Source organism: Eubalaena glacialis, chromosome 1 (genome assembly GCF_028564815.1).
Source record: "Eubalaena glacialis isolate mEubGla1 chromosome 1, mEubGla1.1.hap2.+ XY, whole genome shotgun sequence".
Taxonomy (NCBI): domain Eukaryota; kingdom Metazoa; phylum Chordata; class Mammalia; order Artiodactyla; family Balaenidae; genus Eubalaena; species Eubalaena glacialis.
In genome coordinates, this window is record NC_083716.1 from 113,821,451 (window position 1) to 113,848,116 (window position 26,666).

General features: G+C 58.0%; 1 protein-coding gene across 5 annotated transcripts in view; it reads left to right on the forward strand.

Moving 5' to 3' along the window:
• Positions 1-14,702, forward strand: part of BIN1 (bridging integrator 1) — a 57,076-nt gene extending 42,374 nt beyond the window's left edge. Inside the window, exons 9-18 of one of the 5 annotated variants that reach the window (XM_061183032.1) lie at positions 995-1,077; positions 4,395-4,539; positions 5,860-5,988; positions 9,065-9,172; positions 9,719-9,742; positions 10,665-10,772; positions 11,575-11,664; positions 11,884-11,994; positions 12,240-12,341; positions 14,062-14,702. In XM_061183032.1, the coding sequence (XP_061039015.1) occupies positions 995-1,077; positions 4,395-4,539; positions 5,860-5,988; positions 9,065-9,172; positions 9,719-9,742; positions 10,665-10,772; positions 11,575-11,664; positions 11,884-11,994; positions 12,240-12,341; positions 14,062-14,169 (1,008 nt within the window). In that variant the 3' untranslated portion in view covers positions 14,170-14,702. The remainder of the gene's footprint in view (positions 1-994; positions 1,078-4,394; positions 4,540-5,859; positions 5,989-9,064; positions 9,173-9,718; positions 9,743-10,664; positions 10,773-11,574; positions 11,665-11,883; positions 11,995-12,239; positions 12,342-14,061) is intronic. The other 4 variants (XM_061183028.1, XM_061183029.1, XM_061183030.1 and 1 more) reach the window with 4 other exon arrangements.
• Positions 14,703-26,666: the final 11,964 nt, after the last annotated feature.

A 26,666-nucleotide genomic window follows, 5' to 3' on the forward strand; every position in this document is an offset into this window, starting at 1 on the left:
TAATAAATAAATTACTAAAATTTTCCCAACTAAAAAAATGTTTTTTCATGTTTCTTAAGACACTGAAACAAGTCTGCTCTATCTATAGAATCTGGCGTAAGAAGGGGTCGGATTAGCTTAAATTCCTATGTTGTGTTGTCTTCGTTTTGATTAAACTGGCAGTTAAGCTGCAAAGCTGAGGTGGAGAAACCTGGCGTTGGCAGCTCCCTCCCTCCCTGTGCCGTGGGTGGACCTGACTTTGTCTCCTGGGCCCAGAGGAATGAAGTGATTGTGGGGCATTCCAGGCCCAGGGCAGGAGGAGGGCTTTTGCCAGCTTGGTGCCTGTCCTGAGTGACCACCCTCAGTATGGTTTCCTGCCTGGTAGGCCTTCCCTTTCCTTCCTACTTTTTCTTCTTCCCTTCAAAGATTTGAGACAACTTGTAAAAAAATTTTAAAAAACAGAGAGAGGTGTTTTGGGAAGAAAACATTTATGTAAAGTGGGAGGAAAATTCAGCTCTGGGCTTCCTAGTGGCTAAAGCAGAGAGAAGTATACTCAGTAAAGAGAATCACGAGGTGCATGGGGTAAACCCCTCGTCTTGCCTGGGCTTTTGGTGAGACCTCTGGCAGTTGTAACGTGGCCTGAAAGCATCTTGGCGAGTGATTTAACAATTAGGATCAACAGTTAATTTGCAAAACCAGTTGAAAAAAATTAAAAGCAGTACAAGCTCTATGGGGCATTTTAGGAAACGCCTGTAAGTAGGAAGAAGAAAAAGGTGGTCCCAGAAACAGTAGCTGTTCGCAGGGCAGCCCACTGCCTCCTCCTGTTTTCCTGTGGGTTTTCTGGGACAGGTGTGCTGGTTCCCTGCCCCCGATGATGGGGAGAGAAGAGCTTGCCCCTGGCTGGGGCAGGGGCACAGGGGAGGGGCTGGTCGGGAGGAAGAGAAGCAGGGATGTTACTAGGGAGAGGGGGGCTGTTTGGGGCCCCCACCCAACTGGCTTGCCGTCCCTCCTGCAGCTCAACCAGAACCTCAACGATGTGCTGGTCAGCCTGGAGAAGCAGCACGGGAGCAACACCTTCACGATCAAGGCCCAGCCCAGGTGAGTGATGCCCCCCCGTCCCCCGCAGAGGGCTGCTGGGGGCTGAGGGAGGTGTGGTCTGGGGCCGGGCTCTTTGCCGAGGTCCTTTCTGGCTTGGCCTCGCTGTGCTCAGGGGAGCAGGTGAGGGCGCCCCTGCTCCTCCACGCTGTGTCCCATCTGGGAAGGAGCTATCCCGGGCAGCCTGCAGCTCCCCTGCCTGGGCCTGGCTTCCCTATCTGTGGGGCAGCAGTCAGGGTGCCTGTGCAGCTTTGCAGCTGGGCCCGGGGACTAAATGACTCAGCCCAGTGGGAAGGGAGCCTCCTCGTACGTAGAGCGGGGACGTGGCCCCAACCTTATCCAAGGCCCCATGGTGGGGGGACCTTGTTCCTGCCCTCTGCTCGGAGGGGAGCCCTGCTTCCTGAGGGTGAGAGCTCCAGGGAGGAGGGGAAACACCCGGCCCTCGGCCGTGGCCCGTGGGAAACCACAGCAAGTCCGAGATCTCCCTTCCTTTCTGTCCGTGTGCTGCTGTGCATCGCAGCACAGTGTGGAGAGCAGCGAGGCACCGCGCCCTCCTCGTCCACAAGGCGGGGTGATTGCGTCTGGTTCTTGGGGTAATTGGGGTGTCCCCTAGGAGGAGGAAGGCAGTCAATATTCAGTGAAATGTCACTGTCCCTCTTCTCCCCTGAAAGCACAGTACGTGTGAGGGAGGGAGCGGCCCACAGGGTGCCCTGGGGGCAATAAAGGCCAAAACGCGTTTCCCAGGTCACTGCCTGGCCTGGAGGTCATGGTGGCGCGTCCAGGGTGGGTGAGGAGGGTGGAGGGTGCCGCTCCCCCGGGGCAGTGCAGGCAGCGGGGGCCAGGCCGCCTTGGGAAGGGGCTGGTCTGAGGGGAGAGGAAGGGCCGTGGGGGCTTGTGAGCCTCCTTTGCAGCAAAGTGGGCAGCCAGGATGCCACCTCTCCCAGGGCACCCCGCACCCCGGCCCGCTGATCCCGGTCCTTCTTGGGCCCCAGAGCTTCTGTGGCTGGACCCTGGGCAGGGTGGGCAGGTGGCAGAGCTCCTGTGGCTGGACCCTGGGCAGGGCGGGCGGGTGGCAGAGCTCCTGTGGCTGGACCCCGGGCAGGGCGGGCGGGTGGCAGAGCTCCTGTGGCTGGACCCCGGGCAGGGCAGGGCGGGTGGCAGAACTCCTGTGGCTGGACCCCGGGCAGGGCAGGGCGGGTGGCAGAGCTCCTGTGGCTGGACCCCGGGCAGGGCGGGCGGGTGGCAGAGCTCCTGTGGCTGGACCCCGGGCAGGGCAGGGCGGGTGGCAGAGCTCCTGTGGCTGGACCCCGGGCAGGGCGGGCGGGTGGCAGAGCTCCTGTGGCTGGACCCCGGGCAGGGCAGGGCGGGTGGCAGAGCTCCTGTGGCTGGACCCCGGGCAGGGCAGGCGGGTGGCAGAGCTCCTGTGGCGGGACCCCGGGCAGGGCAGGCGGGTGGCAGAGCTCCTGTGGCTGGACCCCGGGCAGGGCAGGGCGGGTGGGTGGCCAGCGCTGTCCCGGCCTGAGCCTCTTGCTGCTCGCCGGGTCCTGCTTCAGGGCAGCGTCCTCTTCTGCTTGTTCTGTGGGCACCACCTCAGGGTGCCTGGCAGGACGCGGAGGCCAGCGGGGGCCGTGGGCAGGGCTGGGCCCTCCGGGAGTTAGGAGGGCTTCTGCCCTTAGCCCTCCTCTGAGCAGAGGGGCTGCCGATGAGGGAAGAGAACAGGCCGGGCCCACATCTGCATTTCCCCCAAATGAAGGCCTCCGCGTCCCGCCCGTCCCCACAGAAAGAAAACTAAACTGTTCTCCCGGCTGCGCAGAAAGAAGAACAGGTACCGGCAGTGAGTGCTGTGTGGGGGGGCCCTCGGAGGCCAGCACCCCGGCCCCTGTGCATGCGCCTGGCCCTGCCGAGGGCGCCACTAACCCCTAACTCGCCTTCCTGTGTGTGGTGTGCGTTATCAGGGGGCAGAGGGCAGAGGGGTGTCGGTGGGAACGGGGGGCGGGCAGACCGCCTTAGCACGTTCCTCCTGGGCTGCAGCCCGACCAGGAGTGGAGGATGCAGCCAGAAGGGAGGCCCGGGAGGCTCAGGGAGAGGGCTGCTGCAGCTCCGCGGCTTGTAGGAGTTCTGTGTGTGTGTGCGTGTGTACATATACTGGATGTATGTGTATTCTTTAAGGAGGCAAAGACGTTCCCATAAAACACATTCAGTAAAGGTGAGAAGGAACCAGCGAGTCTCCCACGCATCTGTGCCATTGTCTGACCCCCCGCCATGCTCGGGCAGGTGATGGGGTCACTAGTTTCTGTCTGCCCGTCTAGACCTGCCCGGTCCAACACAGTGGCCGCCTGCCTCATGTGGCTGGTGGACACTGGAAATGTAGCCAGTGTGACTGAGGAGCTGAATTTTTAATTTGTTTAATTTAAACAGCCTCCTGTAGCTGGCGGCTGGTCTCGGTCAGCACTGTTCTAGAGTTTCTTTAGGCAAGTACAACATAGATTTTTATTTTGCACCCAGTAGCGGGCCGTGCACACCGTTTGTCCTCGTTGGTACTGAGACTCGACTTGGGGGCCTCACCCTCTCGTCCCCGCTGTGAAGACCCCCCCCTTTATTTACCCCCTCTGCCCGTTGCCTCTGCCAGTTGCCCAGGTTCCCCGGGAGGACCTGTGGGAGCAAAGGCTCGGGGCCCGGGGAGCGGGGCTGGCTGTGTGCTGGCGTGAGGGGTGGACGGCAGGCAAGCCGGCCCGGAGGCCTGTGGGCTCAGGCTGAGGAGCGGGGCCGCCCTGAGCGCAGAGGCTGCTGCCTGACACGTGGGGTGAGACTCACTTTGCCTCTAGGACGTGTGGCTTTCTCCTGCTGTGGGGCTCGGCGCCCCTGCACGTGGTGGAGGCCTGAGGGAGGCTGGCCGGCCCCTGGTGGCGGCTCCCGGGTCCCGCCCTGCTCCCCACCGGGGCCCGCAGACCTCAGCTCCAGGTGTGGTTGTCACTGTGTCCAGGGCAGGCCCTGCTGCGGACACCTGCCCGTTCCCAGTGCTCACGCCTGTGTTGCCTCGTTTCCACCCGTCCTCCTGCACACAAACGTGCAGTTTCACACGTGGGTGCACGGGGACACACACTTGTGCACATGTGGGCGTCATGTTTTTCCAGTGAGTCTGGACACACACATGCACCCTCAGTTTCCCAGGATCTACGTGGACACACAACGTGCACGCACATTTTCACACACGGGTCCCCAGGGCATTGGCACGTCCACACACCCTGTCACACGCACACTCCTTCCTGGACGCCGCGGCCTCCCTCCATCCGGGCCCCTCTCTTGTCTCGCCTCTGCAGTGACAACGCCCCTGCGAAAGGGAACAAGAGCCCCTCTCCGCCTGATGGCTCCCCTGCCGCCACCCCCGAGATCAGAGTCAACCATGAGCCCGAGCCGGCTGGTGCGGCCACCCCTGGGGCCGCCCTCCCCAAATCCCCGTCTCAGGTAGGCACATGTCTCGGTGGCCTGTCCCCTCCCTTCCTTCCTCTGCCTCTCGCTCTGCCGCCGTTCCCCTCCTTCCCTGTCCCCTGTCCCTGCCAGCCCTGGCTCCCCTCCGTGGCCCCGGCCCCTGCCAGGGTCACAGGGGCATCTGTGACCGTCTGTCTTCTCCTTAAGTGTCCCCCCCACCCCCACCTGCTGTAGCGTCCCCTTCTCTCCTCTCCCCTGGCCTTTGGGCTGCTTGACCTTCTCCGTCTTCCTTTCCTCCCGAGACACAGTCTCCAGGGCCCTCAGCCCCCGGAGCATCCAGATCTGCGCAGGTGGCTGCCTCCCCCTCTTCCTTGCCTTCTTCCTTGTGGGGGGCCATGCGGGACCCTGAAAGGGGCATCGAGAGGAGGGGCTCAGTGAGGGGAGAGGGAGGGGGAAGCCCGCTCCCCCCGCCAGTTTTCTCCAGGTTTCTGCAGCGTCCCCGGGAGCTGCAAAGGGAGAAAGGAGGGGTGGGGTCCACCAGGCAGGACCATCTGAGCCCTGCTAGGCTGTCCCCTGGCCCTTCGGCTCCTGGCCGAAGCTCTCCCGGTTGTGGGCCCGCTCGACAGCTGATTAGGAGAGGGATGCTAAGAGGGTGTTGAGAGCCTGCACTTGACTCGAGCACTTGCTCTGGGCCCGACCCTGCGCCAGCCTTTCTGTATTTTCATTCATCGTCCTCACAACCAGCCTGTAAGGCAGATGCTGTTATCACCCCAACTCGACAAGCAATGAAACCCAGGCTTGGGCCGGGGGGGTGACTTGCTGAGGTCCCCGAGTGGGCAGGTGTGTGGCCCTCTGCGGGGCCCTGGCTGTGTGCTGGCCTCCGGGGTGATGGCCAGGGGCTGGGCTGCAGCTCCTCCAGGGGTTGGGGTGGGCAGAGGGCCTGGGCGTGCAGCAGCAGAGGCAGGGGGCTGGACGCCCGGCTCTCTCTCAGCTCCTGTTTCTCTCCCCCCAGGGCGGTGAGAGCCAGACCCTCCGATGGCAGCCCCTGGCGGCCCCGCAGGCCCTTCTTTCCTTCTTTTCTGTCCTGTTCTCTCCTCTTCTCTCTTCTTTTGCTCCCTCGCCCTCCGCCCTTCCCTCTCTCTGTACAGGGTTTCCGACCGCCTGCTTCGGCCCCTCCCGGGGGCCCCTGTGGTCTCGGTGTCCGTATCTTGGGGAGCAGTGGCTCTCCTTGTTGCGTCCTCCTTAGTGGCCGGGTGGGACCGTGGCCGGGGGTGTGACTAACGTGGCTTTGTCTCTGTCTGTCTCCCCGACCCCCATGCTCTGCTGTGCGGCCCCCCACCTGCTGCTGACCCCCAGCTCCGGAAAGGCCCACCAGTCCCTCCGCCTCCCAAACACACCCCGTCCAAGGAGGTCAAGCAGGAGCAGATCCTCAGCCTGTTTGAGGACACGTTTGTCCCTGAGATCAGCGTGACCACCCCCTCCCAGGTCAGCCGCGGCCGCCGCGGCCCAGCTCTCTCTCCCTTCTCTCGCTCTTTCAGGGTGTGCATGGCCTTCCCCCCTCTCCCACCCCCCGGTGCCTCTGCCTCAGGAGCAGGAGTCTGGCTGCAGGGGTCGGCTCTGGGCCTCTCTCTCGCACATCCCTCCCTCCCTCCACCCGTCATCCCTCATCTCTGAGCACGTGGCCAGACGTAGGGACATGGGCAAACAGTCCTAGTAGAGACCGTCGGCTCCACAGTGGCCTCTCCGTTCCATTGATGCTGTGGCCAAAAGGAGCAGGGAGCACGGAGGACCTGGGCCAATCAGGGAAGGCTTCCTGGAGCAGGTGACGTTTGCCTACGAGCAGACACAGTGCGTTAGCCAGAGGTGGCAGCGTGCGTGTAGGTCAGGACGGGTGAGGGACAGGCTCAGGAACTGCCGGGAGTTCCGTGCGCATCAGGAGAGCGCTGCTTGGGCGGCGGCAAGGAGGTGACTCGCAGGGTTGGGAACACCTGCAAGGCGCTGAGACTTTAGCTCCCAGAGCTGCTGACCCCACTTGGAGCCGGGGCTGTGGCTGGGCCGCAGAGCCCGGCTCCTGCTGTCCATGCCCTAGGAGGCACGTAATGCCCATCCCCAGGGGGACGGAGGGAGGGCGGAGCAGGGGAGGTCACTGTGGTGGCAGGGGGGTGGGCCGCACATGGTCGGGTCGGCTCACAGAGGCCGCAGTGCGCCGACCACTCCAAGCCTGGCCTCCGGGCCTCACAGCTGGGCTGCCCTGTCCCCGCCGGGCCTCGCCATTCGTGCAGGCTGGCTAGTCCCAGGCTGTGCTGGGCCCATGTTGCAGCGCTGCTGTGGGCTTGTCCTGCCCGGGCCTCTGGGTTCTGCCTTGTGCAGGCTCCTTTGCACAAGGTCAGAGGCCTGGAGGGAGGGGCAGGGCTGGGGGGTGGCACGTCGGGGGAGAGGCAGTTAGGAGCGGACCGTGCTCTCTGCGATGAGGGATCGTGGGGTGAGTGGGCTTCAAGCCCCCATGGGAGGACTTTGGGTCGGAACTAGGGACTTCCAGTGCAGGGCGGCTGGGGGAGGGCAGGGGTTGCCCTGCTTCGGGGGACCCGGGGTGGGGAGCCTTTGTGGAGAGCCGGCTGAGGCTGGCCGCGGGCACTCCCGGGGCCTCGGGGAACCGCGGCCTCAGGGCAGCTTGTGGCTGGGACGCTTGCTTGCCGCCTGAGCCTGCCTCCGCCTCGGGGTGCACGCGAGGGCTAGTAGACACTGCGCAGGGAGTGGAGCCAGCCGCTGACCTACCGGGCCTGGTTCGGTTTTCAGTCCCCTCTGGGAGGGGTTGTCCCCACTTCACAGGTGAGGAATTGAGGGCCTCACCTGCAGCCAGGCCGCCCGCTGAGCGTGGCCCTCGCCGTGCTCCCTGCATGCCTCCCCTCTGTCCTTCCGCCCACTCCCCGGAGCTGGGGCCCTGCCCAGCGGGGTTGGAGAGCGCTGGCCGGGGGTGCTTTGCACGGGGCTGGGGTGGGCTGGTCCCCCCAGGATGCTGTGCCGACAGCGCTGCTCTGCTGGGCTGTGGTGAGTAGCCTGCGTGCCGCCCCCGAGGCCGGTTCTGGGCCTGCATGGTGGGAGGCTGGCCTGCTGGGAGGTGAGCAGAGAGTGCGCGGTCTGCCCTTGGCCTGGTGACCCTGTCCCCTTGGAGTCTGGTGGGGCGGCGGCTGCCTGGGCCTGGCTGGCTTCTTAGAGGGGTGGGTGGTGGGGCCACGAGGGGCAGAGAAATGTTGCCTGCAGCCGGTGAGGGCACCCAGGACCCAGCCTGCGCGGCCTCCCGGACACTCGCTCCTCTAGAGATGGCAGTGACCTTCCTCCCAGGCTCGTTGGACAGGGCTTGACTTGAAGGAGAGTCCGTGGCTGGGGATGAGCGTGGGGCGGGAGTGAGTCCCCTGAGCTTGGGCCTGGGCCCTCTGCGCTCTGCGCCTTATCACCTGAGCTGTGCGCTGGTGGCACCAGCCCTTCTCAGGACTGCGGGTCTTGGGTTTCCCCGCACAGGCCGCAGCTCAGCTGGGAAGGCCCCCCCCGGGGGACCCCTGCCCACGCTTCCAGGTCTCAGGTCCTTCTAAATGGAGGACCTCAGGTGCCTCGGGCTGGAGGGCGTGTCCCGTCAGTTCTGGGCCCCATTAGGGGGCGGGGAGGAAAGCTGGCTGGCCCAGGCTTGCGGGGCTGCGGCCCTCCCAGCCCTGCCTGAGGGGAGGACCCTGGGCCGAGCCAGGGCAGGCATAGCCGTCCCTGTCCCCGGGGAAGCCCCTTGTGTGAGATGGGGCCACAGGTGAGCAAGTCCTCCTCCTAGGAAGGCAGCGTGTCTGCTGGGCACTGGTGCCAGGCGGCTTGTCCTCCAGGGTGGCTCTGGGAAAGACCCTTTTCTTCCATGATCGTCTGGCCCAGCTTACTGAGGGGCTGGCTTCTCACAGTGTGGACGGGGCCACTGCGGCCCGTCTCCTGGGGCCATTCCTGCTACATGCACATCCCTGGGCTGCACTCAGCCCCGCTGAATGGGAAACTTGGGGGGGCTGGGGAGGGACGTGCAGTGTGAACACGGGTACTCAGGTGTTGGGGACCCCCCCCCGTTATGATGGGGCTCCTGGGCTCTGTGTGCTGGCTCGGCCCTGAGCTGGCTGGGGGTGGGTGTCACCACAGGACTGCCTGTCCGTCTGCGGCAGCAAGGGGAGGCCTGTACCCATCCAGAGGCCCTCCGAGCCGGGGGACTGAGTGTGGTCTTGTCCAGCCCGGGCCTTGGCCTGGGCTGCTGCTGGCGGGCGCAGGCACTGGGAGGCCTCCTCGGCCTGCAGGATGGGACAGACGCGAGACAGTTGGGGGCTCGGCCTTGGTCTGGCGGGTGGCTGCCTGGCGGCGGGCCGGTGGCCGAGCCGGCCCCAGGTGTGTCCTTGTGTGGGTGGAGCCTGTGCCGGGGGTATGGTGTGGGTCGTGCCCTTGTGTTGGTGGGTGTGTCTGGGAGCGGAGCCTGCTGTGCCGCCCTGGCTGAGTGCTCGCAACCTGTCACTAACTGCCTTCCTTCTCTGCCGCTGTTGCCAAGTTTGAGGCCCCGGGGCCTTTCTCGGAGCAGGCCAGTCTGCTGGACCTGGACTTTGACCCCCTCCCACCTGTGGCAAGCCCTGTGAAGGCGCCCACGCCCTCTGGTCAGGTTGGTGTGAGCCCACCACTGCCCACGGGCCCACCGGCCTCTGGGCACCGGGGCCTGGGTTCATGTCTGCCCACCGGCCATGTGGGCCCATCTAGGCCCAGGCCTTTGGGGGTCCTGGGGTCACCAGGCTTGCCTCCCACTCACTGCCCTTCCCCTGGAGCCCTGGCCCCCAGCTCTTGTCACCTCCCCTGGTTCTGACCATGGGGAAGGGAAGAGGGCAGACACAGGTCAGCAAGAGGACCCTCAGGAGGAGGTCAGCCGAACACTCACCTGGCAACTTACACGGTCCATCTCAGCATCCTCCTGCCCCTCTCCTGGCGGCAGCCCTGGGTTTGGGCACTCCCTGGCCTGGGGGTCTCAGTAGCCTGGAAGGTGTCCAGGACTCGGTGCTCTGGAGACCGCAGAGCCCGGCTCTGTTCTGCCCTGTGCCTGCTGGGCTCGAGGGCCCTGGGACGGGTGCGGGGTGGGGGTCCCTGGGGACTGCTTGCCTGCCGCCGTCTCTAACCTCCGTGCTAACTCTGTCCTTCTCCCCTCTGCTGTGCTCAGTCAATTCCGTGGGACCTCTGGGAGGTAAGCTGTGTTTGCTCTGTGCCCACCCCGCCTCGTCCTGTACCTGGCTGGTTCACAGGTGCACACGCACACGCACGCTTGGCCGTGCCCACGCGCACAGGGAGCTGCCGCGCCTCCAGCTGTTCTGTTCCCCCCCCGCCCCCCCCAACATGGAGACACTGGGCCTTCAGCCAGGCCCTGTGGGAAAGGGCTCCTCAGCTTAGCCTCTGAAGAGTCCCCCGTGGTGCAGCCCAGTTGTCAGGGCCTGTGAGTGGCGTAGACAGGGACCAACTGGTCCCCGAGGGTGGATGGGGTGTCCCCGTGCTGGGCCAAGGCCTGCTGGGTAGGGGGGCCTTGGGGTGGAGGGTCCTTGCCCCTGAGGAGTGTTCTGTCAGCAGGGGCCCCGCAGGGCAGTGGCACCGGGGAGCTGCTGGAACAGAGGAGGGGGGAGAGATGATTCGAGAAACAGGACAGAAAGAGTGAGGCCAGACGCCTGCCCGACAGGTGCTGTCATCACCTGGTGGCTCAGACATCCACGTCCTCAGGGAGGACACGGGACACCCCACAGCTGGTGACGCAGCTCCCACAGGAGCAGGAGGGGCTGGCGAGAAAGTGCCAGCAGCCCAGGCTCTGGGGCTTGCAAGCTCCAGGGTATTTCACTGGAGGAGGCCAGAGAGAGCCTGGCGCAGGCAGGCAGAGCCTCCCCCCAGCCATGTGCTGAGCTGCGTGTGGCACATTCGCACTTTCCTGTCCCCTGGGCAGTGGTGGGAGGAGGTGTCCCCCCGGGGAGTCTCTGTCTGTGCCCCGTGGGGCTCCGGCCAGGCTGCAGGCGCCCATCTGCTCCTGTGGGCCCACGCTGGGCTGCTCACGACCTTCTTCTCTTGTCTCCCCACCCCCGTCCCCCGCTCCTCCCACCCTGTTCTCCCTGGTGGCCCATCACTAGCCCACAGAGAGTCCAGCTGGCAGCCTGCCTTCCAGGGAGCCCAGCGCTGCCGAGGGCACCTTTGCTGTGGCCTGGCCCAGCCAGACGGCCGAGCCGGGGCCTGCCCAAGTAAGTGCCCCTGCCAGCCCCTCACCCGCCCCCGGCCTCTGGGGGTGTAGCATGGAGGAAGAGCCCGGAGGAGGGGGCACAGGACGGACAAGGCCACCGTGGGACTGAGGGTGAGGCTAGGGCCCTGAGCCAGGAGGCCCCGGGGCAGGGCTTGTCTGTCACTCGCGCTGGGGTGGCTCAGGTCAGGTCAGCCCTTCACCCGCTCGCCAAACCCCCACCCCAGCTTCCCAGCTCAGGCCTCCCACGGTGGGAGGGAGGCATGTCTCGAGCACCTCCAGGTCCATGGTGGGCACTCTCCAGAATTCTCCTTTAACCTTCAGCCTGACCTAGACATCTCCTTCTCCTACAGATGAGGAGGTGGGGGCCAGGAGGGCTGAGGGATTTGCTCCCAGAGCTCAGAAGTGGCTGAGTTTCAGTGCGGGCCCAGCGCAGCCTGACTGCAGCCGGGCAGCGTCCGAGGTGCCCTGCCTGGGCCCTGGCCATGGGAGCCACCTGTGAGGGGCCAGTGGGGCCAGGCGGGTGGGAGGAAGCCGAGGCTTGGCCTAGGGCTTGGGCTTAGAGGGCAGGGCCTGTGAGGGAGGCTCAGGGGTGGCACCCAGGGGCCTGCGCTGGGCTTCTCAGCAGCATGTCACTCGGGGTCCGTGTGTCTGCCAGCACCTTCTCCAGCCGCTTCCTTGCCGGAGGCTTTCTTTGAGGGGCTCCCTGTACCAGGCAGAGGCACTGGCTCTCCGTGGCTCCTCTCCTTGTCCTGGTCTCAGCGCCCCATCCTGTGTCTGACCCCATGCCTGCATTTATGTTGCAGCCAGCAGAGGCCTCGGAGGTGGCGTGTGGGACCCACCCTGCAGCTGGAGCCCAGGAGCCTGGGGAGACAGCAGCAAGTGAAGCAGCCTCCGTAAGATGACAGGGACCAAGGCCCTGTCTTTTCTCCCCGCCGCCTGCAGCTCCCTAGCCCCGTGTCTTGCTCTGTGCTGGTCCAGGTCATGGTTCCTGGTGAGGAACCTGGAAGCAGGCTGGTCTGGCATTGGGCACAGACACCCGCTTCTCTGCCCGCGCGGCCCTGCCCTCCGGGACCCACTCCCCGCCCTCGCTAACCTGCGCCCCCTCCCCCCAGAGCTCTCTCCCCGCGGTGGTGGTGGAGACCTTCTCGGCAACTGTGAACGGCACGGTGGAGGGCGGCAGCGGGGCAGGGCGCCTGGACCTGCCCCCGGGGTTCATGTTCAAGGTGAGCCTGGCCTGCTGACCCGCAGCCTCCGGCTGCCTCCATGGGGTGGGGAGGACACTGGGCCCGAGGCTACGTGGGGGGCCCAAAGCCGTCCCTCCCCGACTACCCGTCCTCTGCTCCCCGCTCCGCGAGGTGGCGTCCGAGCCCCGCTCCTGCTGCTTTCACCTTCTCCCGGCGCCCACGGGGCTGCAGGTGGGACAAGGGCTGCCGAGGAAAGGGGTGTCAGCTCTCCCCACCCTCTGCAGGTGCAGGCCCAGCACGACTACATGGCCACGGACACGGACGAGCTGCAGCTCAAAGCTGGGGACGTGGTGCTGGTCATCCCCTTCCAGAACCCGGAGGAGCAGGTGAGGCCCGTTGCAGGGAGGCGGCGCGGCCAGCAGGGGGCAGCAGAGCCCCGCCAGCCGACCCGCGGCCTCTCCCCACGGCCGCGCCTTTCTTTCCGCCTCCCTTCCCTGCGGCCGGCACAGTTCCCCTTTGCTGCTCTCACTCTGTCTGCCCCCCCTCAGTCTCTCACTTCCTGCTTCTTGCTTCCTCCTTTCCTCAGCCTCTGTCAGCCTTTCTCTTCATTCTCTGCATCCTAGTTCCTTTGGCCGCTTCTCCCTTCTAGGCCCCCCCAACCCGGGCCCCCCTCCTCCAGGACCGCATCCCAGGCTGCCCCTCCATGGACCACACCCCCCCACCCGCCGCTCTGCAGCCTCCTGTTGGCCCCAGGTGCCACCCTCCAGGCTGGCCCCGCCCTGTCCACAAGGGCACGCGCTTCCCTGCCCACGTGACGGACCCCGGCGTCCACAGCCCTGCCCCCAGCTGGCCCTCACCCTGATGCCTCACAGACCCTTCTCCTGCTGTGGCCTCTCCTTGTTGTGAAGGTCCTCAGAGTGGGCTTTGCTGAGCCCTGGGGGGCCGCAGAGTGGGGCAGAACTGCCTCCCCCCCCCCAGGTCTGGACGGGCTGCTTTATTTAGGTCGCTGTGGCCCCTCAGCAGGAGCCCCTGTTTGTGGGGTGCTGGTGGTCCAGTGGGGTTGCCCACATGGGTATCCAGGTGGCAGCCACAGTGCAGAGGGGACCTAGTGGGACTCCAGTCCGTTCAGTCACCAACATGTCCCTGTGGTGTAATTGTCAGAGTGGCCGAGGGTGGGAGGAGGGCTGGATTTGGGGTGAGGCCAACCTGGCTGGGGCGTCCTGGGCTGGGACTTGAGGACACTAGGTACTTACTGAGGCCACCATGGGCTGGGAGGTTTGAGTAACAAGGATTTCCTGGGCCTGGCGCTGAATCAGCCCGTTTTCCTAAAGCCCCAGGTCTCCGCCGATCTCCCCGGTGGGCCAGCCCTGGGCTAGGTGGGGTTTTCAGGAGCAGACTCCTGGCCTCCCAGCCCACAGTGGTAGCCATCTGGGGTGGGTGGAAGTGGCTCAAGTAGGACACACACAGGGTCTAGGACAAGGCAGGTAATCCTGCAGGTGGGTCCCAGGCATAGCGCCGCTGCAGGGGCAGCAATGGCAGGGGGTGTGTGGTCACTGCAGGCCCAGGGGTCAGGGCTTGTCACGGCTTGGGTAGATGATCCCTGTGAGGGGTCAGTATTAAAGCAAAGGTCAGGTTCGACTCGGAGGGCTTGGTGGGATGGCCTCAGGTCCCTCTAGAAGCTTTCAAGTGGTCAGTGCTCAGCAGAACTTTCTGGCATTGTTTGTGGAAGGCCGGAAGAACAGTTGATGTCCTCCTCGGTGATGTGGCCTCTGTGGGCACCAGCTGGTGGGAAGCTCTTTGGTGGGGGACTGAAGGAGTCGTTTAGAGGCGTTTGGACCAGTGCAGCAGTCAGGCTGCCTTCCCACGGTGAGGAGGACTCACCAAACAATGAAGAGTTAAATGCACCTCCTGCAGGGAGGGATGGCTCCTGGGGTGCGGGGCCTGGTTTGGGTCTCAAGAGAAGAGCAGGGAATGCTGCCTGGAGGAGGTGTCCTTTAAGGCGGGCGTGACGGTCTAGAGGAAATGAGCGTCCAGAAGGAGGGCTCGCCCTGTCGGGAGGGACGCCGTCCTCCCCCAGCCGCATGCAACGCGCTGGCTTCCCCTCAGGATGAAGGCTGGCTCATGGGCGTGAAGGAGAGCGACTGGATCCTGCACAAGGAGCTGGAGAAGTGCCGGGGCGTCTTCCCCGAGAACTTCACCGCGAGGGTGCAGTGAGAGCAGAGCGCCTTGCGGTGCTGCGGACGCGTGAACGGCAGCACCTTTTCCCGAAAAATGTGTGTTTCTTTTTTTTTTTTCCGTTTTTGTTTTTAAACTTTTGAAAAGCAAAGGGAAATTGAGGGGAGAGACCTAAGCCAGGAGGTGTCTTCCCAAAGATGAGGTGGTTTTCCAAAGAGCCTGGTTTCGGCGAGTCCGGCGGAATCGCCAGCGTTCCTGAAGCTGCTGTATCCCCTAGTTGAGTTCCTGGCCGCCTCCCCCGCCCGCGCCCGCTGGGTGGCGCCGCTGCCGCCGCCTGGGTGCCCGGCCGCGGGGCGGGGCCTGGGGGCCGCCGCGCACCACGCTTGCCTGAAGCTTGGGCCGGCCGCCCGGGCCGGGGCCCTCCTTTCCTGGCAGCTGCCGCGGGTGGCGTCCAGCGTCCCCTGAGACCTCGGGCCCAGACACCAGCCTGGCCTGGCCCTGACCCGCAGACGTCTGTGTGCTGTTTGAAAATAAATCTTAGTGTTCAAAACAAAGTGAAACAAACAAAAAAGACAAAAGTACTCAAAGTGTGTGTGTGTGTCCCTCCATTTCTGTCTGCAGTGCAGCCGCGATTATCTGTGCTTTTGTCCTGAGACAGCCCGCCCTGCAGGCCCTCTGCCCTGGCCAGCACCCCTGCCCGTGCGTGACCTCCACGTCCTTTGGGGCTCATCTGGGCCCGGACCCGGCAGGGGCTTCAGCCCTGTCCCGTGATGTTTTCACTGGCTGTTGGTGGGGATGCAGGAGATGGGGGCCAGGTGACAGGAAGGGCAGACAAGGGGCTCGAAGAGCCAGCTCTGGGCCCAGGAGTCTGCTGGGTGCCGCCCTCAGTGACTCTATTTAGTGCGTGTGAGAACTCGGGGGCGGTACCAGGGCTGCACTGCACAGATGAAGAGTCAGGCTCAAGGGATTTGGGGGGTTTGCTGGTGAGTGCTGCGACAGGGGCGGGAGTAGGGGCAGGGGCTGAACCGGGGCAGTTGGCCCCCAGGTGCGGGAAGGCCTGATGGGCCGGCTCCACCCCGCTCCCCACCTGCCTCTCTTTCTGACCTCAAGGCCCCCACTACACGCAGCCCGGGTCTCCAGCTCCATCAGTGGACACGGGCTGCTCTGAGTGGCATGTGGCACATGCAGCAGTGGCCTGGGTCCTTCCTGGGGGCCGCTGGAGTTGTGCACTTGGGCCCAGGGACCAGCCTGGACTTCCAGGTGGCAAGGATTAAATCTCTTATGCAGAAAAAGCAGGTGAAAGGGACGGACATTGGAGTCTTAGCTTTATTTTTGGATATAACTCCTGAGCTTTGTTTCAGGTGGCAGGATTGTCACTGCCGTGGTTCTGCCTTGTCCTGTGGCTGACAGTGTCTGCTCTGTCAACAAAAATTTCCATGAGCAAGGAAATTATGAGAGTGGGGCACAGGAAGCTGATTTCTATTGCCCCTGCTTCGAAAGCTTTAGCATTTCCGCCCTTTTCCTTCTCTCTCCCTCCCTCCCTCCCTCCCTCCCTTCCAGGCTGACAGGTTAATTCTCTTTCCCAAGGCCACTCAGCTCATTGTTGGTGGAGCCAAGCTTGAAGCCCAGACCAGGCGAGCTCCACTGAGCTTCCAAACCTGGGGTGTGTGGAGGTCTGCAGCCACAGTGCCAACACGAGAGGCTTCACTTTTATTTCACGATGAGAAATTTAAAGACATTATTCAGGAGAAAGTATTTGCGTTAGGTTTCTCACAAGGTGAGATTCAGAGACGTATCAGCTGGTGGCTGAGCCTCAAGGGGGTCCTGCCCCTTGCAGCTGGGGTGCTTTGGCAGGAAGAGCCCCGCTTTGTGTCGGGTGGGGCCTGCAGGGAGCTCCTTGTGGGAGCGGGGAGGGAGCCGGCCCTGCAGGGACAGCTCCAGCCGCAGGACCACATGCGGTGCTTCCGCCCAAGTAAATAAGTAGCTAGCTCGAGGCCTGAGCTGCGCAAGTGTCTGGGAGCTGGGACACGTCCAGGTGTGTGTCAGTCCAAGAGAGCTCAGAGCCAGGCAGCTCACACCTTGTCGGCCTCCCCTCCCCATCCTCGAGGCCACAGACGCCCCTGGCCCATCTCATGGACTCCCCTGGCCTCCCCTCCTTCCGGCCGGCTCCCCAGGAGGCCTTCCGCAGTGACTCGGACATCGTCCAGCCTGCCGGCTGGCCTCCTGCTCCTCCGCCTCGGTTGGATTTGGTAACCAGGCTGGCATTGCTCCTCCTGGTTCCACTGGCCTGCAGACCCTCGGCTCTGCCTCTGGGAATTCAAGTATTCACACCTCTAGCCTCACCACCTCAAACACCAGGCTCTATGCAGGGACTCTGTGACGGAACATTGGGTTTGTTGGCTCAGCAAACCTCAGCTGGTTGTCTTCAGTGCCTGAGGTGGGTGGGCAGTTGGGCTGCAGCTCAGGCCCTCCGAGATGCTCCTGGCTCCCCTGTGCCCTGAGTGTTAGCTTCATCTTTGGGCTGCGTCCTCAACGGTTTCAGGTTTGATGTCTGCACACCCCACGCAGAGCGGCGGGGAACTTCCTTCCCAGAAGCCCCCCAGCAAAGCTCCTTTGTCTCATTGGCCTGAACTGGGTCAGGTCCCCAATGCTGAATCAGCCATGTGGCCAGGGGTGGGACCTCAGGATTGGCCCCAAACTTACAAGGCCTTGAGATGGAGGCGGGGTTGGGCTGGGGAGAGAGGACACCTGGACAAAAATTTGGATATAGCTTCCAAGTAGAAGAGGGATGGGTTCTAGGAGCTGGAACCAGTGACTGTGCACACCACGGTGGCTTCCAGAAAGGGCCGAGAGGCCAGGGAACGTGCCTGATGGAGACCATAAGTGTATGTGTGAGTGTGTGTGTGTGACACTTGGGAGACCCTGGCTTTATTCACCACATCCGATCTATCTCGGGCCGACCTCAAGGTCCGTGTGTGACCGGTGAACACGACGCATGCAGGGCTGTTCCTCCATGTTCCAGGAGTAATGTTCACCGACCGTCCCCCCTCTCCTGCTGGAGATAGGACCTGTCCCCCCACTGGAGACCGTGTAGACTGTGACCTTCCCCAGCCGCTTGGAGACGTGTGGCTGGGGTTGCGCCTGTGTCTGCATAGATCCAGTCTCCTGACTGTTCATTCACTGTTCATCCGTTCATTGATTCATTCCTCACATCTCACACAGGAGATTACAGAGATCATTCAGTGCAGCTTCTACCCTGCTGTGCTCACAGTCTGGGGAAAAGCAGACGGGAACAGTTAAGACCACAACAGGTGCTGTCGTGGTGGTGAGTCCAAGGTTCTGGAGACCGAAAGGCGCCACCACCTGGCTTCACACGGGAGGGGGTGTCTCCGCTGAGCCTTTAGAGTTAACGGGGGTCCCCAGGAGCTGACGTCCGGGAGGCCCATCTCAGGCAGAGAGAAGCAGGCAGAAGCGTAGGCGAGTCTGGGGGCGAGGTCAGTGGAGTTGGAGGGGCCTGTGAGGGCTCCGGCTCTCGCAGGGGGCCTGGAGCTCAGGAGAGAGGTCTGGGCTAAGGGGCAGCGAGGTGGAGATGGCCCGGGGGAGAAACGAGGGCACCTGGGAGGGGGCGGGCCCTGGGGGTGCGGCCTGGCCACAGTGTCCAGAGGAGGGAGGAAGAAGAGGTTTTGCGGGCACAGAATGCTACGGAGTTGCGAAATGCCTTCCTTTAAGAAGAGTTCCCTGGTCCAGAAAGCCACTGTGGCCGATGAGGCCAGAGAGGACGTGAAGGGCAGTCAAGATAGCCTTGCCTGGGGTGCTCTTGGGTCCCCGGGGCTCCGGGGAGAGGCTGCCGTGGGCCGACCAGAGAACACGGGCAGGCCACTGCCAACGATGTTCCAGGCCCGGCTCTGGTTGTGCGGACGAGCAAATCACTGAGGAAGACCCTTCTCGGTATAATGAAGAAGGATAACTAACAATGAGGCAGGAAGCTGCCTTCCTGACAGCCCCTGATTACAGATGAGCATCCCGACTGCTGATGGGGGAGGGGGGAAGAGACCTCCCTGGCCTCCCAGCCTGCCAAGGTCAATGCACAGTGGGCAGAGATGGACGTCACGTCTTGGAATCCCAGGGTGGGCAGAGGCTCATCTCACGTCCCCAGAGTGCCCTGCCTTGTGTGAACTGCCGGGGTGACCAGGAAGGAGGCCCAGCTCTTCCCCCAAGGAGGCGATAAGCTCGTGGTGGGCCAAGGTTCGCACATAGGGACCATCCCAGCCTGGAGGCAGTGGGATTCCTCCTTTGGAAGCCTGATATGACGCCCCATTCTTACTTTGGGAGGTCTATGGGGCAGAGTCACAGAATGAGCTGGGAAGTTTGTAGAAGGTCATCCTTCATTATGAGCTGGCAACCCTGAATTCATGGCTTCAGGCCAGTGTCCTCACCCAAGCTTCGGGTGGAGGTGTCTAACTGCCCATCTTCCCCGATGGCCACGGCACCTCTAAGATGGGCTTGTCAAACCTGGGGCATCCGCCTGACGCCACTTCGTGCTCCCCCGATACTCACCTGCTCCGCCTCCCTAACTGAACTCTGATTTTGTCCAGGGTACCAATCAACTCCACTGAAATCTCAGACTTCCTTGCAGCTATGGGTGACCTTTCGACACAATCCTGGCCAACGAGATGAGGGAGGGCATCCTCTCCCCCCAGAGTCAAAGCCTTCTTAAGACAAGGGCCCTGGGAATTCCCTGGTGGTCCAGTGGTTAGGACTTGGCGCTCTCACTGGACTCCATCCCTGGTTGGGAATTAGGATCCTGCAAGCCGTGCGACTCGGCCAACCGGGGGAAAAAAAAAAAAAAAAAAAGAGCAGGGCCCTTGCCTCCTTCCTTGCCTGGAATGAAACAAGCCCGTCACATTGGTGGGGTGTCTGTTACCAGAAGGGTCCTGGTTGTTCCGTGCTCTGGTGTCTGTCACCAAGTCCTCTGACGGGCCTCTTAAAGAGCTCTGAATCCTTTTTCCTCCCCCTCCTCCCCCTCCTCCCAGGTCAGGCCTGTCACCGCTTCCCGCAGGAACGTGACGGTGTCCTGGCCTGTCTGTGGTGTCTCCCTCTACTCAATGCCTGGAGTGGACCAGGGCTGCCAGGGCAATTTTTCAGAAACTCATTTCTTTCTTTCCTTTCTTCCTTCCCGCCCTCCCTTCCTTCCTTCCTCTTTTTTTTTTATCAGTTTATTGATTATAGTGGTAAGTCTCATTATTTCAAGGACCCATTTTATTTATTTATTTATTTATATTTTTTATTTATTTATTATTTTTTGGCTGCATTGGGTCTTCATTGCTGCGCGTGGGCTTTCTCTAGTTGCAGCGACCGGGGGCTCCTCTTTGCTGCGGTGCGCGGGCTTCTCATTTCGGTGGCTTCTTTTACTGCGGAGCACGGGCTCTCTGGCACTCGGGCTTCAGTAGTTGTGGCACATGGGCTTAGTTGTTCCACGGCACGTGGGATCTTCCCGGACCAGGGCTTGAACCCATGCCCCCTGCAGTGGAAATGCAGAGTCCTGACCACTGGACCTCCAGGGAAGCCCCAGAAACTCATTTCTGATGAAATCGCTCTCTTGTTTAAAGCCCCCATCCTGACTGTCTCTCTACCCCATCTTCTTCCACTCCCTGCCTTGAATCTACTGTCCCTGGAACACAGCCGAGCTGCCTGACCTCTCCGGCTGTGACTTTTCTGTGCCCCCCTGTGGCCCAGCGCCCTGCAGGGATGCGCTCTCCCCTCCGCTGACCCTGCTCCCTGTAGGACCCGCGTGCTCAGCCCTGGGTGTTGGCTGCCTCCTCCGCCTCTCCGCCACACCCTGTCCGTCTGTCTGTCAGGGGTGCTTGGTGCTTGCGCTGCGTGTAGGGGACGGAGCTGCCCGCTCCTCAGCCTGGCTCCCGCTCGGGGTCCAGGCGGGGTGGGGGGGGCTCCTCCACACTCTGCACAGTCGCTGCCAAGCGACTCCCACCTCTGCCTGTTGTAGAAGCCAGAGGGCATTGTTTACTAAAACTGGAATAAATGAGTCATACTCCTAGCACCGCAGCCTGGTCACCTGTTTCATTTTTGCCTGTTTTCCTGTTTTGATCTGCAGTTTTTAACACTCCAGGGCAGACTGGCGATTCTCTTGGCCACATTTCCCCTGGTGGTGCTGAAACCGTGCAACTCAGATTGGGACTTGAACCCACGGTCTTCCAACTGAGATCACACAGCTGGTCTCAGAACTTAATGAAGCTCAGGTTCTTGATGTCTCATTGCAGCAAGAATTCAGTGAGAGACAAAGTGATGGGTAGGAAGCAGATTTATTTAGAGAGATACACGCTCCACAGACAGAGTGTGGGCCATCTCAGAAGGTGAGAAAGGCACCAGGGTATGTCAGTTTTTACAGGGGTGCATAATTTTACAGGCTAATGAGTGGGAGGAGTATTCCAGCTATTTTGGGGAAGGGGTGGGGATTTCCAGAGTTGGGCCTCCTCCCACTTTTTGACCTTTATGGTCGGCCTTGGAACTGTCACGGCACCTGTGGGTGTGTCATTTAGCTAATGTATTACAATGAGCGTATAATGAGGCTCAAGGGCTACTGGAAGTCGACTCATCCGCCATCTTGGACCTATTTGGTTCTAATCAGCCTATATGTCATGTCCTCAGGCTATGCCTTGCTTTTAAAGGTTGTGCCCTGTTCCCTTCCCTCCTGTTTCAGCATTGGTCACCATGGCTGAGACGTGTCGGCCCTTGGTGGGCTTCGATCCCGCCATGGCTGACTTCCGTCCGTGTCAGCCTGTGTCCTAAAGCAGGCAATGCCTGGCTCTGAGGGTGGTGGACAGACAGAAGGACAGGAGCAAGTCCCAATCTGCTCAGAGCCCTCAGGGGACATCCCCCAGTCCGCGTAGAGGCCTTGAACCCAGCTTCCCCATGTTTAAGTCAGGAGGTTGTGATAAAATTGCTGAACCCTGCACCACCAGCCCCCCCTGCAGAGCCCCACTCTCCTCAGATGGTCTCTTCTGGAACACCGGTTTCCCCAGTTACACACCCCCTCCCGACCCCCATCGTCCTGCCAGCTGCTAATCTTTCTCTATTTTGTTCACAAGAATTTCTTGAGAGCCCATGAGATCCTAAGGCAAGAATTGCATTTTAAGATGTGTGTCCATAATTTTTTCAGCCAACAGTTTATCCAAATGAACATTTATCTTTCAAAATAGTGTGTTTGATGGAAAAGACTCTGACAAGTACAGCTTTCTGGTAACTGACTATACTGCTGAACTGAATGAATAAGCATTTTCAGAACTCTAATGGAAAACTGATGAACTCATAAAAGTGCTAACAAAAGATCAAGATGAAAGAAAAAATTAATTACATGGGACTGAGTGAACTGATGAGAATGATTATAATTTTTATGACTTTCTGTTTGAATAAAAAAAAAAAAATAGTGTGTTTGGTGTATGTGTCCTTATTCCAACAAAAGACTACGGTTGTCCAGCATGTTCTAGGATTTCTCGGGGAGCATCTTCAGGCCAGGGCAGCTGTGTGTGGAAGCTTTCTGTGCTGGAAGATTATCCTCTTCTGTCGGGGAATTCCTTTTTTTGTGTAATAGGAAGAAAGCAATTTCTATCAGAAATGTTGTCTACAGTTTGAAGTTGGAATGGATTAAACTGAGAGGAAGCAAAAAATTCCTTTAAATGAGGAAAAAGGTCATTTGTTGGAAAAATAATGTCTTTAGATCACGTTTGGTTTGTTTGGTTCTAATCATGATTCCTTCCCCAATCACGGCCTGGATGGGAGGATACAAAGAGGTGAATTGTTTCGCAGAAGGAAGTATTGAATACCTTCCCTCTGCCTGTTGGGGAGGAGGTGGGGAGAAGGGTGGAAAGAGAGGGGGAGGAGGAGTCTGGAGGGAAAGGGGCCTGAGAATGGGGGGAAGCCAGGCCCAAGGACCCAGAGGCCAGAACATCCCTGGCAGGGAACCCTTAAGTCTGTAGGACACTGAAGACTAATATTCAATTTGTTTCTAATTGTGCGCTGGGCTGAAAAATCCCACCTTCGATCCTGAACCTTTTATGCGTCAAATCTGCTTTGAGGAAATCAAGGAGCAGGAAGTCCCGAGAGCAGAGTGGAAAGAAAAGCACCATCTCCCCCTAGCCCTCAGCCCTGCAGAGGCCCTAGGAGATGGTGGGGCAGGGTCTGAAATGTTAAAAATATGTAGGAAAGGACAGAGGGCCATTCCACTTGGGAGCAAAGGAAAGGGTGGTTCCCAAAGGGGCAGGGGCCCCGGGCAATGAGAGGGCAGATGTTTGGGTTGCATTCAGGCCCCCAGAAGCTGGTGATGGGCCGGTTTGCAGCCTGCCTCTGGGCTCCAAGCATGTGGCCTTGATGGTGGGACATTGCCTTGGGCCTCAGGTTGTTTTCTACGAAACACTGGTGACAACATTTAATTCGCTGGGTTGTTGCATGAACTAAGAAGTATTAAAGAATATTTTTAAAAAGGTAAAATCATACATACATATATACATACATATCATACAAATAAAAAAGCAACACATTTTATGTAATCAATTAATGAGGAACCAGTGAGATGCTACAAGGTAGTTTCAATGCGCACTAGATTCACAGAGATTCACGGTCTCTCCTGGACAAAATTCATGTGCCCTGTGACCAGAAATCACATGTATTCTGTCAGTCCTGCGTGAACTAACTCAGTCTCCCCAGAACGGCAACCCCAGGTTGGTTGCAGGCACGCACCTCTTACAATCAGCCAACCCTCTCCCTGGGTGACACCCAGAATGCCATGAAGGGACACTCAGTAATTTTTTTTTTTTCTGCGCAATAAAGTTTCTCACAATTTTTAGGGCCATAATCTTCACCCCCAATTCCTCTTGGTCACAAAACTACGGTCTCATTAGGTCTGGCCTGATTATTTACTTAGATGCAGTAAGAATGTTCATTAATTTACGGGTCTCCTTAAATTTGCTGTGAGCCATCGAGTAACTGCCAAGGCCCTGGAATTAGCCTCTGTGGGAAGTTTTCATAATGAGTCTCAGCCTGGATTTTTTTCTTATTGAAGTATAGTTGATTTCCAATGTTGTGTTAATTTCTGTTGTACAGCAAAGTGATTCAGTTATACATACATATACTTGCTTTTTTATATTATTTTCCATTATAGTTTATCACAGGATATTAAATATAGTTCCCTGTGCTATACAGTAGGACCTTGTTGTTTAGCCATTCTACATTCTATATCTAATAGTTTGCATATGCTAATCCCAAACTCCCAAACCATCCCTCCCCCACCCCCTCCCCCTTGGCAACCACAAGTCTGTTCTCTATGTCTGTGAGTCTGTTTCTGTTTCGTAGATAAGTTCATTTGTGTCATATTTTAGTTTCCACCTATAAGTGATATCACATGGTATTTGTCTTTCTCTGTCTGACTTACTTCGCTTAGTATGATAATCTCTAGGTCCATCCATGTTCCTACAAATTGCATTATTGCATTTTTTTTTATGGCAGAGTAATATTCCATTGTATATATAGACCACATCTTCTTTATCCATTCATCTGTCGATGGACATTTAGGATGCTTCCATGTCTTGGCTATTGTGAATAGTGTTGCTATGAACATAGTGGTGTATGTATCTTTTTGAATTACAGTTTTGTCTGGCTATATTGCTGGATCATATTGGAATATGATCCAGGCTGGGTTTTTCAAAGCCTCTATTATTTGCTGGGAAACAGACCCCAAGGAACTGTTGCCACTGGATGATTGGATATATTTCCTCTTTTCGCAAAGCTCCTCCGATTGGGGAATGCTCCCGATCTGCAGGGAGCAACCTTCCTCACCACCTGTGAGGCTGGGATGGGCTTTGTGGCATTGATTCTGTCTATAAAGTGGCTCATCACACCTGATTAAATGAGAATCGTCCCCAAGTATGACATCCCCAATGCACAGTCCAATTATATTCCAGGAAAAAGGAGGACAGTTTCTCATTGAACATATGACAATAACTACATTTCCATGAAAAGTTCAGGGAACTAAGCAAGAGTCTCTGAATCCTGGAGTTGAGGGGGTCAGTGATAATTGGATGAAAATGTTTCTTTTCATGCCCAGCTATGAACTGTTTAGCAGCTAAAAACAATGCCCGTTTTCCATCTGAGGTGGTTCTACTCAGTACATAGGTCATCAGACCTGTACAAGATGTTTACTGTACCATATATGGGTAAAAACTGGAAACAACCTAAATGTCTACCAACAAAAAATGATTAAAGTGTAGTCACATGATGGAATATACAGACAGGAAAAAGAATAAGCAAGAACTATATAGACCAATACGGAGTCATCTCAAAAACAATGTCCACAACCCTCTCCCCCAAAAAGTAAACTGCAAGAGGAGAGTTACGATTCCAATTTTAGGAAGATTGAAAGCTTGCAAAAAACTATGCCATATATCGCTAATGGATATCCATATATAACAAAGTGTTTAAAAATGCATGGGAGTAACATATATCAAATTCAGATGAATAAGTACCGCTGAGGAGGGAGGAACGTGGGGAGGGGTTATCCAGGGACTTAAGTCATCTCTGGAAAAAAAAATGTCTCTTTTCAATTTACAAAAGCAATGTGCATTAGATTGTAGGTTAAGTAGGAAGAGAAAGGGCCTCGTCACAGATCTATAAATGAAAAAGGTGAAAGCAATGTCAGGAATATTCCAAAAAAACCCCCCAAAAAACCCACAATAAAATGGCCTCATTCAATCCTAAGTAATTAATTCTTGTTCCTTGCACCCTGGGTCAACAGTCTGCTTTCAAGAAGGGTCTCCTCTGAACATAGAGACCTAGAAATCCTGATCTACGGGTTGGTGTGGTCTGATGGCTGTGCAGGGAAGGTCAGCTCACCAGTCTGTCCCCAGGAGGTGGTTCCATGAGGTGTCAGTGGTCTTTTCACGGGGCCCTCAGGCTGCTCTTCACTGCCAAAGACAAAGCATCCGGTCTGTAGCTGATAGCAGAACTTCCAGACCAACAGCAGAGTAAACTAAAGACTAATTTTGTCGATGACAAAAGCTGTGGTTCATTTACGACAGCAATGCAAAAATGGAGGAGAGTAAAAATCTCTATTGGGAAACAACTATTTCATAAGAGTTTTGATCAGTGTTTCCCTGAAGGTAAAATGAATTATGAAAAGCAAGGTCACTGACAAACCTTCAGGGCCTTCCCATAATGCATGCAATGTCGGGAATATTTATATTGATGACATTTACCAACTTAACCTACGGAAGGCTGAGGGGCTCCTCTGATGTTTCAGCTCCTGCAGTGCAGCTCTGATGAAGGAATGTGGAACCCATTAAACAAACAGTTCCTTCTAGCATCTCACTCTCTTGTTTCATAAGGTGAGAGAACAAATCTTTGTGAGTTTCCAGGGCCCCTCTGAGAAGTTTCAAAGAATGTTTTAAAGATATCTGAAAGTTTTATTGTACTGTTTCTGTATTTAGGATCTGATCTTGGGACGGAGAAATCAAAAGAGTTGTCAGAGAGGATCTGGGCATGTGATTAAGAGAATATCAGGCACTGAGAAACAATTCTTGCTCTCCTACTTGGGAATAATAAAAAAATTGTGAAACCAACATAGAAGGTGGGATGATTCTGAAGAGCTGCATCTCTTTCCCAAGTGAGGCTTTGTGTGTGTTCTGTTTGTTCATAATCAAGGACATCATAAAGTCAACATAAAGCACAGTAATTTTTATGGTAAGATCCAGACTATCTGTTATCTGGGCAGGTTACATGCAAGGTAAAGAGTCACCTTTCATATTGTAGACAAAGGCGCTAGTCAGTAAACAAAGGCAGCAAGCTCATCGATTGTGAGTGAACTTGGCCAATTTTTTAAAATTTAATTTTCATTTTATATTGGAGTATAGTTGATTTACAATATTGTGTTAGTTTCAGGTGTACAGCAAAGTGATTCAGTTATACATATACATATATCCATTCTTTTTCAGATTCTTTTCCCATATAGGTTACTACAGAGTACTGAGCAGAGTTCCCTGTGCTATACAGTAGGTCCTTGCTGATTATCTATTTTATATACAGCAGTATGTACATGTTAATCCCAGACTCCTAATTTATCCCTCCCCACCACCTTTCCCCTTTGGTAACCATAAGTTTGTTTCCTATGTCTGTGAGTCTGTTTCTGTTTTGTAAATAAGTTCATTTGTATCATTTAAAAAAATTCCACATATGTGATATTATATGATATTTGTCTTTGTCTGACTTGCTTCACTTAGTATGATTATCTCTAGGTCTATCCATGTTGCTGCAAATGGCATGATTTAATTCTTTTTTACAGCTGAGTAATATTCCATTGTATATATGTATCACATCTTTATCCATTCCTCTGTCAATGGACATTTAGGTTGCTTCCACATCCTGGCTATTGTAAATAATGCTGCTGTGAACATTGGGGTGCATGTATCTTTTCGAATTATGGTTTTCTCTGGATATACGTCCAGGGGTGGAGTTGTTGGATCATATGGTAG